Source organism: Serinus canaria, chromosome 1, assembly GCF_022539315.1.
Source record: "Serinus canaria isolate serCan28SL12 chromosome 1, serCan2020, whole genome shotgun sequence".
Taxonomy (NCBI): Eukaryota; Metazoa; Chordata; class Aves; order Passeriformes; family Fringillidae; genus Serinus; species Serinus canaria.
In genome coordinates, this window is record NC_066313.1 from 84,681,691 (window position 1) to 84,696,634 (window position 14,944).

At 42.6% G+C, this 14,944-nt stretch overlaps 1 protein-coding gene across 1 annotated transcript in view; it reads left to right on the forward strand.

Annotated features, from left to right (window-relative positions):
- The window catches only part of NPAS2 (neuronal PAS domain protein 2), a 103,002-nt gene extending 88,670 nt beyond the window's left edge, over nt 1-14,332 (forward strand). Inside the window, exons 16-21 of the mRNA XM_050971510.1 lie at nt 969-1,115; nt 6,778-6,972; nt 8,285-8,457; nt 8,964-9,056; nt 10,937-11,120; nt 12,290-14,332. Of these exons, the coding sequence (XP_050827467.1) occupies nt 969-1,115; nt 6,778-6,972; nt 8,285-8,457; nt 8,964-9,056; nt 10,937-11,120; nt 12,290-12,475 (978 nt within the window). The 3' untranslated portion in view covers nt 12,476-14,332. The remainder of the gene's footprint in view (nt 1-968; nt 1,116-6,777; nt 6,973-8,284; nt 8,458-8,963; nt 9,057-10,936; nt 11,121-12,289) is intronic.
- The last annotated feature ends 612 nt before the right edge of the window (nt 14,333-14,944 follow it).

Below are 14,944 nucleotides of genomic sequence, written 5' to 3' on the forward strand. Positions count from 1 at the left end.
TTCAAGTCACAGCAATTTTTTTTTTTTTTTGCCTGTACACTCACAGCCCTGCGTGTTTTCAAGAAGATCTTGAATGCCTTGATTACACAAAAACTTAAAAAGATTTTTTGAAGGGTTTTGTTCTTTCTTTCAAAGACTGTTTTTTACTTTTGGAATATGAGCTTATCAAAAGCAATTATTCCAAAGCCTATTAAAATAATAATTAACTTTGGTGAACTTTGAATCATACCTGAAAGCATCAAATACTAGGGATTTATTGCTGTTAGTCCTCTCCACAACTCTTGAATTATTTCAGTTTTTGCCAGTATTGCTGCTATTGGAGGTTGCACCTGCTTCTTGACCTTGATTAATGATCTCCATTTTTTACTATTATTTAGAACAGCCTTTCTTTCACTGAGTTGAGTTATTCATTTTAAATCACATATAAAAATAACTTAATGAGTATTTCTTGTCATTTAAGTACTACTCAGCTGTACAAGTCTAGAAAATGTTTATTGTGGTCTATTGTGTGATGCCTTAGTAAGTCATCAGCAGAACAAAGCATTGCAGAACTGCTATTTCCGTTCTGAAAAAGGAAAGCATTAGTAAAACACATCTGGATTATACTGTTATGCCACACTAAGGGCTTCAAACTACAAGCTAATGAAAATAATGCACTCATTTGCCATCCAGTTAAGATCCTCTTGGTATTTTAAAGTAGCATACTCACAAGAACAATCCTTACAACAGAACATGGTCAACTGTAAGCAGATTATTCTAGCTGAGTAAATTGAATATATGTACATAACGCTGAAAATAGACAATATGTCTCTGTCTACATGTTAGTATATTACAAATACATTTTTATTTTTTAGCTGGGCTTTACAATCAAGAGACCAGTAACTCCTTACAGAACAATGTTCTACTGAAGCCTCATTGTAATATAATGACTGATTTCCCCCTCCCCTTTTTTTATTTCCTCCCCCCAGTTCTCAGCACAATTCAGCATGTTCCAGACCATCAAGGACCAGCTAGAGCAGCGGACACGGATCCTGCAGGCCAACATCCGGTGGCAGCAGGAGGAGCTCCAGAAGATCCAGGAGCAGCTCTGCCTGGTCCAAGACTCCAGCGTACAGGTGCGTTACTACTGGAAGGGACAGAGTCAAGCATCCTCTCTCACGTGACTCTTGATAGGCTTGGCAACTTAAAATTGCTCCAGAGTCCAGGATATCTGGACATGTGGAAACTAGCACATGAGAATTTTAGAGGGATGTTGCCCTCTAAAAGCCTCTTGAGTAACCTATGTCAAGAAAGGTTTAAGAGCTCTCTAGAAGAGGAGAAGGAAGGAATACCTCAGCCTTACGAGAAGGAGAATAATTTGGGTCATTTACAATAGCATTTTATTACTTTATCTAGCAGGTCTTCAGACTGAGCAGCTGTAGTAGAGAGAATGGTGGAGTTCAGACTTCCTTCCATTAAAACCCCCGAAATGCTGCTGATGTTCATTTGTTCAAACCTTGGAGGTATCTGAATTTTTTCTTCACCAGACAGGCTTAAGCCTTTAGGGTGAAGCTGACTGAGTCTGCTCTGCTTCTACCTTTGACACCTCCTACACAGAGGTAGAATTCTCTGATACAGTAAGTGCTTTGTACCCCTTAAGTCTACCAAACCTCAGAGATAATAGTAAGTGCAGTGTAGTAGATCACAGGTTTCCTTTAACAACAAATGGACAAATCATCCAGTTTTATGGAAGTTTTCTCAATGTGGGTGATTACTGCTATGTTCCTCATAATTTAACTATAAATGCCACCTTAAATGATCCTTGAAAGTAATGTGGCACTGGGGACTTTGTGAGTGTTATACTAACAAGATGATTTTAGAAGACAAGCTTTGTCACGGAAACAAACATCTCAAGAGTATTTTACAAACAGGATGGGACCTACTAAAGTCAGTGGGAATTTTGCTTGCAACTTCCACACAGAAATAGACTCTCACCCATCATCAGCATCTGCGAAATGCAGTTTCACACATTAACAAATTGGGATTGTATGTTTAGGTAATTAAAGAATCAGCAAAGCCAAATTAGAAGCTTTGCCACCTAAGTTGCTGCATGTGCACTGCTGTAAGATGACACAGCAGCTGTGGGTTCCCTGTTCCTGGTTCCATACAATTACACAGGGAGACCAAGTTTAGCTTCAGTGTGTTTCTTCTATTGGTTCTCTGCTGACTTTGATTAATGGGAAGAGAAAGTCTCTATGCAATTAACAGGTGTTCAGTTCAGAATCATGTCATATGTCTAAAAACTATTATTTTTATTATAAATATCAAGAGACATGATATTCTCACTTCCCCTCTTTTTAATTGGGTGACAGCCATTACTTTCTCCTGGTGACATCTTCAATAATCATAGCACTCTTTTTTTTCATCATTCAGGAAAAAATGGAATTTTAGAGCACATTCTTATATGCAAGAAACAGGTTTTATTTTTAGAAATCTGTCTCCTATAAGCATTAGGGTGCATTTAACAGCACAAAGACCATGGGACAGATTCTCAAAGACACTCAGAGGGAGCTCAGGCAGAGGCCCAGAGGGTAAATAAATGGTGGGTTGGTCTGTATTGCCCCCCCTCCCCCCTTACCAGTTTGTAGCTCTGACTTACACCTTCTGGGTGATGCCCTCTCCCATGAAGACTGCACCAGGCTGGACCAAGTATTTTCAGACGATTACAAGTTCTCTTGTGTCAGTACCTACCAATTCCCAGCTTACTACAGATGCAGTACTGAGAGGCAGGGAGAACAGAAAGAGCTTGGAAATGCAGGGGGCTGCATATTTGCCTTAAATGGCAATGTGGGATGGGGATCATCCAGCAGTGCTGGATGGAGAATACATCCTATTTTGTGTGCTTTTTGGTCTCCTCAGAGCAATCAAACAAGGTTATGAGATGCAAGTGGTCACACTGACTCCTGGCCAGGACCTTTTTCTTCTCCCACTTTCTCTAGGTAAAAAAACAAAAAACACACAAAGAAATGACTGTGTTGTTGCAGGGAAAGATTGAGATGAGGAATAATTTTTGTCTTACTTGGCTAGGGGCAATTTGAAAGAAAGCTGCACACTTTTGCATGCAGCTCTTTTGTGACTCACAAGCAGTGAGGAGTAAACTGTTAAATCAGAAATCCAACCACGTGTTTTGCTGCACAGATTTCATCATTCAGGGAGCTGGATGTCTGCAGACATTGATCTCTGTCTACTATCAAAGCTAAAATGCATAGTAACAAACTGGCTACTATCAAGCACATTTCTGGTGTCTTTATTACACTGCATAACAGAGCTGTAAGCGCGGGGGAGTGTTGTAGGCTGTGTGAAAAGGGGGAAGTGTTCCCTGCTTTTCCCTTATTAGCTGATTAATTAGCATATCATCCCCACTGGTTCAGTCCCTTCTACATAGAAGTGTACAGGTGGTTCCATGGAGAATTAAGCTTGATTTCCATTTCCTTCAGGGATCTTCAAAACTGAGTACGGCAGTCCACCAAGAAATGCTTTCCCAGACAGACAGATGTTGAGCACAGTAGTCTGCATTAGAAACTGTTTGCAGGAGCCTTGTGCAGAGAAAGATGAAACTATCAGGAGGGTTGCAGGCCCTGAATAAAAGTGTTCAAAACCCCATTAGATCCCTGTTACTGCTTTTCCTGACAATGAAGGACAAGAGCAGGAAGAGTAACCTCAGAAGTCTGAAGGATGCTGTGTCTGCTCCAGTTTGAACAGTCTAGCTAATGATTCACAGATCCAAGAGGAAGGCAGGAAGGCTGAGCCTGACCAGCTTGCAAGAACTACAATCAAGACCATCCACAGCCACCCATCATTTGCAAAGCAGGCTCTCTTCGAAGTCATGAATCTCAGCTTCCCAGTGCTGTGTTTCTCATCTTTATATATTTTACATAAAGAAATAGTCTTGATGCCTTTAATGATGAGCCCAAAAGCTGTAATCCCCTGATTATCCAAAGGACAGGTAGAGTCAAAAAGATATTTCCCTCAGGATGCCTTGTCAGTGTGGTTCAGCCATTAGCTGTAGGGCCCTTCTGTCTTAGAATGAGGGGACAGCAGTGTCAGAGGGTCCCTCCTCTCCCTTGCTGCTTTGCTGTGTATGTTAACAATCTGGCCAATTAAAAAATGTTTGTAAGATGCTTCACTGACCTTGCAGTCCACAAAATCACCAACGAGAGATGTCATTAGCAGCAATACAGTTAGGGGGCTGCTAATTTATCTACTTAGGGAAAGATTTTATTTTTTATGAAAAGGTTTTTCTTGTTATTTAAAGCTGCTGTATTTCAGTGTTTTGAGGGAATTCAGACAAGACTATCACAAAAGAGGCACATTACGGAAAACCACCATTAATTTTGTACAAATTAAGCTTTTAGTGTTAACTAACAGGTGGAAATTCCATGCTTCGATCCTCTGTCAGGTTAACTCTTGTTTTGATAAGGCATCTTGAGTTTTCAGTTCTGCAGAGACACGGCCACCATTGCTTCCTGCTCTAAGCTTGTTTTTTCCAGGTCATTTATGTCCAGAGGGTAACAATGCTGCTTTGGCCATTGTAATGGCAACAGAGGGTCCCCAGGTATGAACCACTCAGAGCCCTCTCGGGGTATGAACATATGAACAAATTAAATTGGCCTAGTGGGATAAACTTGCTTCTAAATTTATGGTGTGTTAGCTGCCAACCATTAACTGTGCACATTCCTACCCAGTGGCACCCTCTGGTAATTGCAAAGTAGGTTACACTACTTTCTTTGGAGGATAAACTCCTTGGCCTTCATCTGGAAGTGAGGTAAGCACACAGGGAAGTCCCTGCTAAATAAGTAGTCTGCTGCAAGTTCACACGCCACCTGAAATTCGCCGTGATAGATGTTGAATTTGCATTGGGGGAACTCTGTTTCTCCAGTGCTGTGTGCACATACAAGGACAACACTAAGCTAATCCTCCTAAAGGTCTTAAATTGCAGTGATCTGTCGAGTACCAGTGGGCTCACACTCCCTCCCCATCACTTTTTTCACATGCACCACTTGCTTTGCCTGTTCTGAATTTTATATAAAATTTTATATCAGTGGTGACCTGTCTTATGGCTAGGGCTAATCAAGTGAGTTCGTGTACTAAACACGTCCAAAACTTAGCTTCTATGTACAGAAAATAAACAAGAAAATGAATTTTCATTATATTTGTCTTTGATTTATTCATAATAAGACCTGTTTACTTGGCAGAAGTTGCAAGACCATCTGTCTTTCTGATATGTAATGGCTCCAAACTCAGTGAGCACTGTTTTTAAAAGAAAACACTCAGAGCTAGTTTCAAACCTGCTGCAAGCAGCAGCCCCAACCCTGTCACTTGACCCATTTATTCCTATCAGACATCTCTGAGATGTGGTTAGCCTACAGCACCTGAAACAAGCTGTTGCTTTTCCTTAATTGCCCCCCTCTCCCAGCTGATTAATATAAGCTTTGTCTGTACCTTTTTTCCTGGGTAAAATCTTGGCATGCATAAATTAATTAAAAATTTATCATATTTAAATAAGCTATGTTTTTAAAGCTAGATAAATAAGTACAACCATGATGGATCAAGCCATACTTTTGCAGAGAAAAGCAATACATTATGCTGGGCCTTTGGAGAAAGGTATGGGCTTTTTCCAGGAAAAATGAGAGGGGACATGATAGTTTAGGGAATTGTTAATACAGCAATAAGCTGCACAAAGGTGTACTAATTACTGGGCATACCTCAGATGTACTGCTAGGCATGAGACTGATGGATGAATAATGAAGAGAATAACTGTGATTCTGATTTCATTTAAAACTTAAGTAGCTCCACTTAAATAAATGGAGTTCCGGACATGTAGCAGTGGTGTGGAATCAGAATCAGATCCAAAAATTACGTCAACTGTGTGGGATGTGTATCTCCATACAGCCTTTGGTGGCAGAAAGGCTAGGTCTGAAATACTGCAAAGAGAGCTTGTGGCATTAATGATGCATGGTTTTAAAAGATTACTTTTCCCTCTTTACAGCTGTAATAAAAGAAATAGCCCCTAGAAGAGCAAAAATTCACTATAACTTTTAAAGAAGAAAGCTTCATCTTGAAATGCAAAAGTAGGGAGGACATAATTTACAGCAACACTAAGAGAAGAGCTGCTAGCTCTTTTGGACAAGTCAAATGCATGGCACAGTTAGGAAGAACACCAGGTGACAGTTACCTGATGGGAAATCAGATAAATGACAGTGACTGTCTGTTTACACATCCTGTCAATGGTAAGGACACGGCCATTCAGCTTGGACAGCTTTGGCCTGACTGTGGCCTCATTAAAAACATTTGACAACTCAGCTGGGTGTAAAGTGCCAAATTTCCAGATACAAATTCAAAGATAGTTCTGTGTGAAAGGCAGGTGGATTTTGTTGAAAGGAGAAACAAAAGGACCAAAAAGACATGGAGTTACTCTCTTCTCTGGTCAGGATGCCCTAGAACACAGTGAATGTACTGGGAACTGCTCTTACGAGGGCTGTGCCTGCCCCATGGAAAGAGGACTTGCACCTTCTAGACACATTTCACAAGTAATGGGTACACTTGCAGAACAAGAAACCAAGACAGTAGAGTTGTTAATGTAGGAATGATAGGTCATTTCCAACTAACAGTAAATGTGTTATGAATCCAGAAATGTGGTAATTTTATTTTAGAATATACCTTTGGATTTACTTCTGTCACATTCATTATTCAGAACATCTGGGCTGTATAAATAAACCCTCCCCTCTTCTTTTCCAGATGATCTTACAGCAGCCAACAGTGTCCCTGAGCTTTAGCAATACTCAGCAGCTGGACCCACAACAGCTACAGCAGAGGTCAGGGGCCCTTTCTCAGCAGCAGCTTGTCCCCAGTTCTCAACTTCAAGGGCAAATCACATCTTCACAAACAACGAACCAGCAGTCACTGAGAGAAGCAAGCGTGATATCGAGCCAGGTAACTATTTCTTTGAACAGAGCAGCATTTAGATGGAAAGGAGACACAGAGCTGTTCTTAACCAAGCGAGTAAAATCACGTCAGTCCTGTAACTATGCCTTTGCCTTTGCCTCCTGTAACTATCCCTTTCTTATTACTCTGTAAAAAGGCAGCCTATAAAAAAGGTTTCCTACAGCATTTACCTTACCTTAAAGCCTTTTTTTAAGATCTCAGCCAGGAGGGTTACTTGAGCAGCTGTTTCAGCTTGAAAATGGAGCAGAGGGGCATGCAAAATGTGTCGGTGACTTACCGGTCTTCAGGTGGTCCTGAAAGAAACCTGACTGATCACACTGGAAACTTGAAATAGTGAGACCTCTCAGAATACTTGCTCCTGGAGCCCAGTCAGACTCCACCAATGCAACAAAGCCTGTCTGCTGTGGTGGCACACAGAATACATTGAGATTCATTTGAGACCCTCAGGCTGTGAACGTTAACAGGTTCTTGCAGAGCAAAATAAAGTTCAGCCTGAGCAGTAACTTGAGATCTGTGAAAGCTATTAGATTTGACATTGTATTTTTTGTTCATACTGCTGGTTTCTCAACATTTCCAGTGTTTGCTCTTCCACCCACCTGTTGCACCTCCCCTCACAGAAAACTGAGCTTCTCTGCTACCTGATTGCATGGCAAGCATATTTCCATTACTGTCTTCTGAGCCCCCAGCTGTAGCATTTCACCTCCTTCATACCTGTGTTATTAATAATGACTCTATTAAAGTGGAGCGAGTATGTGTATAACGAATACAGAGCAAAGGGCAGAAAATGATGCCAAGAAAGCTCCACCAGAATATAAGGGAGAACTTCTTTGTCAGTGTGCGAGTGACCATGCACTGAACAGTTTGCCCCAGAGGGCGTGGAGTCTCCCTCACTAGAGATTCTCAACAACCGTCTGGATACGATCCTGTGCCATGTCCTCTGGGATGACCCTGCTAGAGGAAGGAGGCCTGACCAGGTGTCCCACTGTGCTCCCTTCCACCCTGACCTGGTTCCGTAATTCTGTGAAATGGGGGGGAAGGGGAGGGGCAAGAAAAAAAAATCCACTTTTTTTTTCTTTGATCTCTTCTTATCACGGGGGACTTGGCGGCAGTTCCTCACGCTTAACTTTGCTCCTGCCTTAACTGGGTAGTCGTTTGGGTTTGCCGGTCGGAGGGGACGGGCCCGGGGCAGCCGGGGCCATGACAGTCGTTTCGCGTACGGTGACAGCAGCCGGCTGGCGGCACCGCCAGGCACCGGTGCCGCAGCCGGGCTGTCTCCCCCCTCTCTCCCCTTCTCTTGCAGGGCCCGAAGGCGGCGCGGAGCGCGGAGCTGGCGCCGGGCGGCGGCCGCGCCCCGCCCCGCCCCGCGCCCGCGCCGTTCGCCTCAGGCGGCGGCGGCCCCGCGGCGCCCCCTGGCGGCCTGTCTCGCGGCGGCACCCCCGCGCCCGCCGGCTGCAGCCACGACCAGCAGCTCAGGTACGGGCGGGCTCCGCGCTCGGGAGGGCTGGGCTTCCAGCTCCGCCCGGCGGGAACAGCGGGCGCGGCGCACTCCGGTTCTTGGGACTGCAGTAAGGCACGGGTGGATTAAAATTCCCAGAGTGTAGCTGTCTCACCCCGTAGCGTTATAAAAACTGATACCTTGCTGCTGTCTTTGAAGAGCACAAGGTGAATTTCACCGAAGTTGTAAACTATTATTTAAGCATCTATATACTTAGCAGATAATAATGGTAAAAAATGTAATTTATGAGGTGTATGTCCGGCACCCAGATGACCCCAGAGGGCAGGCGCTGCCCCAGCCTCCGCCTCGCAGTGCCCAGGATGCCCAGGATGCGCCTACCACAGCCAGCAGCTGGGTGACACCTCCTCACACTCCTCAGCCGGGTGCCGTGCCTGTGAAAATGCCGTTTCTCTTTGCACAGTGTGGGATTTGTATGGTCCTTCTCTTCCAGCAATGTCTTTTTTTTTTTCCCCTCATGTGCCAGATTGTTGTTGAGCCAGCCTATTCAGCCCATGATGCCTGGGTCCTGTAATGCAAGACACCCTTCAGACCTCAGCATGGCGGGATCCCAGGCCAAGTACGTGCCTTGTCGAAGATAAAACATCAAAGTTGCTTTTGAGAGGAAGTAGCCTTCTTTTGTAAGATGATGAAGTAGTTATAAATATTGGAAATGTGTTACTGTGCTGGGCCTGCCTTCCAGCATCAGGGTCAGCCTTACCCTGCCGGGTCGTATCAGGAAGAGTGACAGAGAGAAGCACTGAGTGCCAGTGGTGCTTTAACAAGCCATGGCTGGGGGAATTTTTGTCCCTCACATGCCGCCTGCTTCAGCACTAGAACTTCTGACCCACCAAAGGTAAATGTGAGAAAGTCAGCACTGCCTCAGTTGAATGACTGGTGAAAATAGAAAGCCTCACCTCACTTGTTTTGTCTCCTCAAAACTTAGCTGAAGGAAGCAGAACATGCTGGTCAAAATATACCCCTTTTTTAAGCTGGTTTTTGTCACTGTACTTAATTATGAACTGATAAAATAATAAGCAATGTTTGCAATCATTCCTTTAAAAATATTTTTTTTACAAAACAGTACTCTTCTAATGTTATTTCAGGAACGTAGGTATTCAGTACTTCATGTTTTTAAACATCATTATTGTTGTTTAAGATTATCTTGAGTTAACATACAAGTGTAAATATTGTAGCTCTGCTTTTAAGCCTCTGAATAAAAGAGGCCTTATTTGCAAAGATGCATCTCCCAGTTCATGTAGACTTGACTCATGGGACCCCTTTATAAGAGCTCACATCCTCATACAAGTACCCAGACTGTAGCATTTCTAACTAAACCCTAATGTTGAACAGCTGTTGAGTGAACACAAGCCACACTATGATCTCATCACTCTTTACAGGATAAACAGAATTAGGGTTGGCAATAATTCCATTGTGGTTTTGCCCACAGCCTTCCACAAAACAACACATATTTAAGTTTTGCTTTGCAAAAGCAGAATGGCAAGAGAAGATCAGTATTTTGGTTCTGTCACATCCCTCATTCCAGAAGGTCTCTAGAGGCTTCTTCTGTTCCTAGAGCAGGGCTTATGGTGAGGGGAACTGCTGATCATACGTGGCAATATGTGTATGAGCAGCTTAGGAAGTAATCAACCCTAGCCGTGTGTCTGCAGGAGATCACCAACCCCCAGGCAGTCACAGGGGAGCACAGGCAGCAGGACAGGAGGTGCATTTGCTTCTCTCTTGCTGCAGTTCAGGGCTCAGCATATTAAAACAGAATCTAAGGCCATTTGGTTTAATGAGCCGGGGATGTGAATGCTGTGACTCAAGACAAGATGTGCATAAACCAGAATTCTTAATGAATCTAAAATGTGATCTGGATTTTGAGATGAGATGTTTTCTTCCTTTCAAGCCTGGCTCATGCACAGAGTGAGGGAAAGCAGTGCTGCTAGTAGTGCTCTTGTTCATCTTAGCAGGTCCCATGCACTGGAATTGTTTATTGGGAATTATTTGGGGGGTTTAGGCTGAAGAAGAGAAGGCGTGGGGAGACCTTAGAGCAGCCTTCCAGTGTCTTCGAAGGGGCTACAAGAGAGAAGGGGAAGGACTTTCTACAAGGGTCTATAGGAATAGGACAAGAGTTAGTGAATTTAAACCGAAACAGGATTAGATATTAGGAAGAAATTCTTTACTGTGAGGGTAGTGAGGCACTGAAACAGGTTGCCCAGAAAAGTAGTGAATGCCCTATCCCTGTAAGTGTTCAAAGCTAGATTGGTGGATGGGGCTCTGAGCAAACTAGTCTAGTGGAAGATGTCCCTGCCCATGGGAGTCTTTAAGGTCCTTTCCAACAAACAGCATGCTGTGATTCCATGATTTAGGAAGACTAGGGATTGCCATCCCCCTTCTAAGAGAAGACCTTTGTTTCCAACACTTTCTTCTTGATTGTTTTGCTTCTTTCTTCCATAGGTATTCTCAAACCCAACAAATGTTTCAAAGTTTGGAAGTGCAGACTTCCAGCAGCAGCTCTCCAATCGTACTGATGGGACAAGCAGTGTTAAACCAGGGGTTCACCACTACCCCTCCTTCCCAGCCATCCTCTTTGCCACCTATGCAACTCCAGCACCAACAGCATCAGCAACGCTACCTGCAGGTAGGACAAAGAGGATGATGTATAAAGTGTGCACACAGAGTAACAAGGTGAGTGGGCTGTGCAAATAGGGCCCCAGGTTTCTGCTGGAGCCCGGTCCTGGCAGAAATGTCCATTTAAGAGATTATGACTTCTGACATGTGACACACTGCTACAGTGGCCAGTACTAGTACAGCAGAGGGAGCAGTGGGAACAGTCAGAATATTTAAAAGGAAATTACTAATTCTGTACATTTAAAGCACAATCAGATTATCTTGGACATATTTAAAGTTTATTTCCAGGTGGAGAAAATCAATGCCTTAGGATTTGTTCTGTTCTCTTTATTCAGTATAAAATTTGCTTAGTTTACAAGTCAAAAGATGATTTTTAATTACCAGCATCAACATAAAATAGATCTGGATCAGATATCTAGATCCCTTAAGGAAACGAACATATTTTCTCAACTCCACAAGGCAAAGAAGATAAAGTGGAGCATGTTGCCTGGAAGAACCAGGTGATTTGAAGATGTAAAAATACTTATTTTTTGACCTAGTTCAACACATACTAAAGTAAAGGGGGGAAATGAGGTGTGTCTGTATTAGTTCAACAGGAGCTGTACTGAGTCTATGAAACCTGGTCACATATCCACTGGCATCACTGAAAGAGTATAACCAACCTCAGATGATTAAACTCTTGTTCTTGAAATGAAATCCTTATCATAACCTGAGAATTAATGAAAAAAAGTCTGGCAGATAGTGTTTCCAATAAAGCATCTGCAAAATTCACATCAACTTCAATACTGCAAGGTCAAATCCAACTGTAAGCTCAGGAAAAGGAAGGGCTAGGAGGGACAGCATGAGGCACATTAGAATTCTGTTTCATTTCTGCCACCCATCTGTGTCATTTCTGACATGTTCACCCACACGGTTCCCAAACAGGCTTTTCAGGATAACCTGCACATCCCAGGCAGTGCATTATTGTGAGAAAACCTTTTCAATGCCTAATTGCAGTGTTCTTTGATGCAATTTATGTCCATTCCTTCTAGCATTAGTTTAAGCTAACTCATGCCAAACAGCTCCAGAAATAAAAGCCAGCAAACCAGTAGTATTTTTAAGCATCCTGTAACCTGAGGACAAAGAGCATTAACGCATGAAAGAATCAAAAGGCCACGATAAATTTTATTGTATCTGTAGGTGCAGACGCCAAGTTCTTTGCACAATGAACAACCCGATTCTTTGCTCCTGCCATCTTACTCACCACAGCAAGGAAATGTGGGATATCATCAGACACAGCAGCAGCAGCAACAGCAACAACAACTAACATCAAGAAGAAGGAATAGTTTATCAGAATCATCAAATTTACCACAACCACTGCGATAGAGTCCCACCAGCACAATCAATGCACGATTAGCTTTAACCAATGGGCACATGGGGCAAAGGAGAATGACTTTGTACTTACTGTTCTGGCTTTTGCACAAGCATTTCTTTCCAAGCTCTGTGACAGAAGTACGCCCAGAGTGCAGACTGCCACAGACAGCGCATTCACGGCGCGCTGGCTTCCGTTTGCGCTGTGTTGTGAGCACAGGATGGACTGACAGAGCAAAATAAAAAGGAGCACTATCCTGTGCAGCCTCCATCACCCCTGGGAGCATGGGGAGAGGCGTTCAGTCCTGGCGTGACACTCTGGAAGCCATCTGGCAATTCCAAAAGACTGTCAACAGACTCATGAGGTACTTGGCCTTCACTGTTTCAGTTCTTCTTTTGTGTATGAAAAGCACTGCGTCAAAGGTCTATTGAGGAGAGAACAAGAGATTATTTTTATTATGATTATTGTTATTATTTTGCACAACTGCACAGATGAGAAAACTAGGCACTTTCTGTAAAGAGAAGTTTGTTTCTTTATTCTTGTGGCCAAATTAGCACATCCAATGGAGGAAAAAGCCCAGCCATTGGTGAAGATGGTCTACAGCTCATAACCCTTGATTTAGAAACTGAAAAGTATTATGCAGCTTACCCTAACTGTTCTTCATTACTAAAAACAAACCAACCAAAAAAAAACAAACCCACAACCCACACTGGACTGTTTCGTACATGAATTGTGATTGCAAAGGAGAACTCAAATTGTAAGCACAATCATGCAATTCTCCAGTAGTACAACATGAATCCTTCTTCAACCTAAACTCACCCACTCCAAGTCTCTGAGAAATATGCACTGTGTTTTGGCCCACTGACTTGGGATGCTGCAGACTATTACATATCTCTTTCATTATAACATTTAGGATTAAATTTTCCTTTGGAGGAAAAAAAACAAAAAGAAAATGCACTTTTCGCTTTTTTTGTATGTTTTCCGTTGATATGTTTCTAAGAAAGATTTTATGTAATTATTAAATAAAAAGTAGTGTATTGTACAGCTGTTGTAATAATGACCTATTTCTATATAAAATAAAATTATATGGAATTATGTGGAAATTATTTTGTATATGAAATATCAACTCATTTCACAAGTATAAAGATTGTGCTTGTGCTTTTTTGTGAGTGGGTATTTTGTAATAAACTAATGAATTAGAAATGTTTTTGTGAAGGGAACTACTGTTTCATGCTATATACAACTCAAACTATTATTTTTTTCCATTTATGATGGACAGTTGTCTTTATTTGTAGAAGAAAATAAAATAGCCAGAAGGCTTTATTGCAGGACTTGCACACATTTTCCTGTGACTGTTGAACTATGTGATTCACTTTAGACTTTTAATCTTAGCCACTGACTTGAATGGTGTTGGGCACCCAGTTAGCAAAACCAAGTATTTTCCCTTGTAGTTTTTGTCATGGCATAGACACTGAGAATGAAAGCTCAGGAAGTTTTATTAGCTGCAAGTGAAGACAGCTCATTTTAAGCACCTTTAAAGACCTCAGGTAGCTTTGTACTTCCAACCAAGTTTTACATTAGCACAAAACAGATGGTTTAAAGAACAGTTTGATTCAGCATAGGCCAGGGCTTTGACCCATGTCCACCTTCAGTGTATTAAGACACTGCTGTCCTGAGTTTGGGGGCACATCTCTTCTGGGTGGAGACTCTTCTGTAGACAGTCTGGTTTCCACTTCAGCATCCTTGTGCAGGCTTCTTTTTATGTTAAATTCAAACTGACTGCAGGATGAGGCAGCCAAGGTACAGGCTTGCTTTCCCTCTGCAGACATGGAGAAGCTCCAGCACAGACTGAGATGGGTAACTGAGTGCAGGAATTGTCTTCATTCCCCTCAGTAAGACTAAGTAAAAGGGGATGGCCCTCAGGGCAGCTTGCAGCCACTGGAGCCAGCATGAAGTTCAGCAAAGTGCACACATGGCCTTCCCTCCCTTGAGTACCAAGGATCACATTAACAGGGCCCATATGTTCTGGTTCCTATGCCATAGGGGAACAATAGAGATAAGCTAGGAGAATGTTAAAGTAAGCTTTCATAGAAATGAAAAAAAGCTTATTTGCCCTGAGTTCTGAAAAAGCTACAAATCTCCTAAAGAAAATCCATTGACAATATTACCCTTGTGCTTCAAATGCAAGATTGGGTGGTAGCACTGATGGGTGCATGCATATTTCAGTCCTTCATCCCTCATTGAGAGAAGATGAGAGAATCAAGTATTGGGTCTCTAATAGAGTGTTTTTAATGCTAAGTTTAGTTAGCAGGATGAATTAGCGCGCTCATCCCTTTAAATTCTTGTATTCAGTGAAGCAAGAGTGACCCCACCAGATGAAGATTGGAAAGCTAGATGTGAAAGTTTCCCTTAGTGTCTGAAGGAACCTCTCTTCTTCCATTAATGTAGACAAACCTAAGCAAAGGCCAATTGGCTAAGCTAGA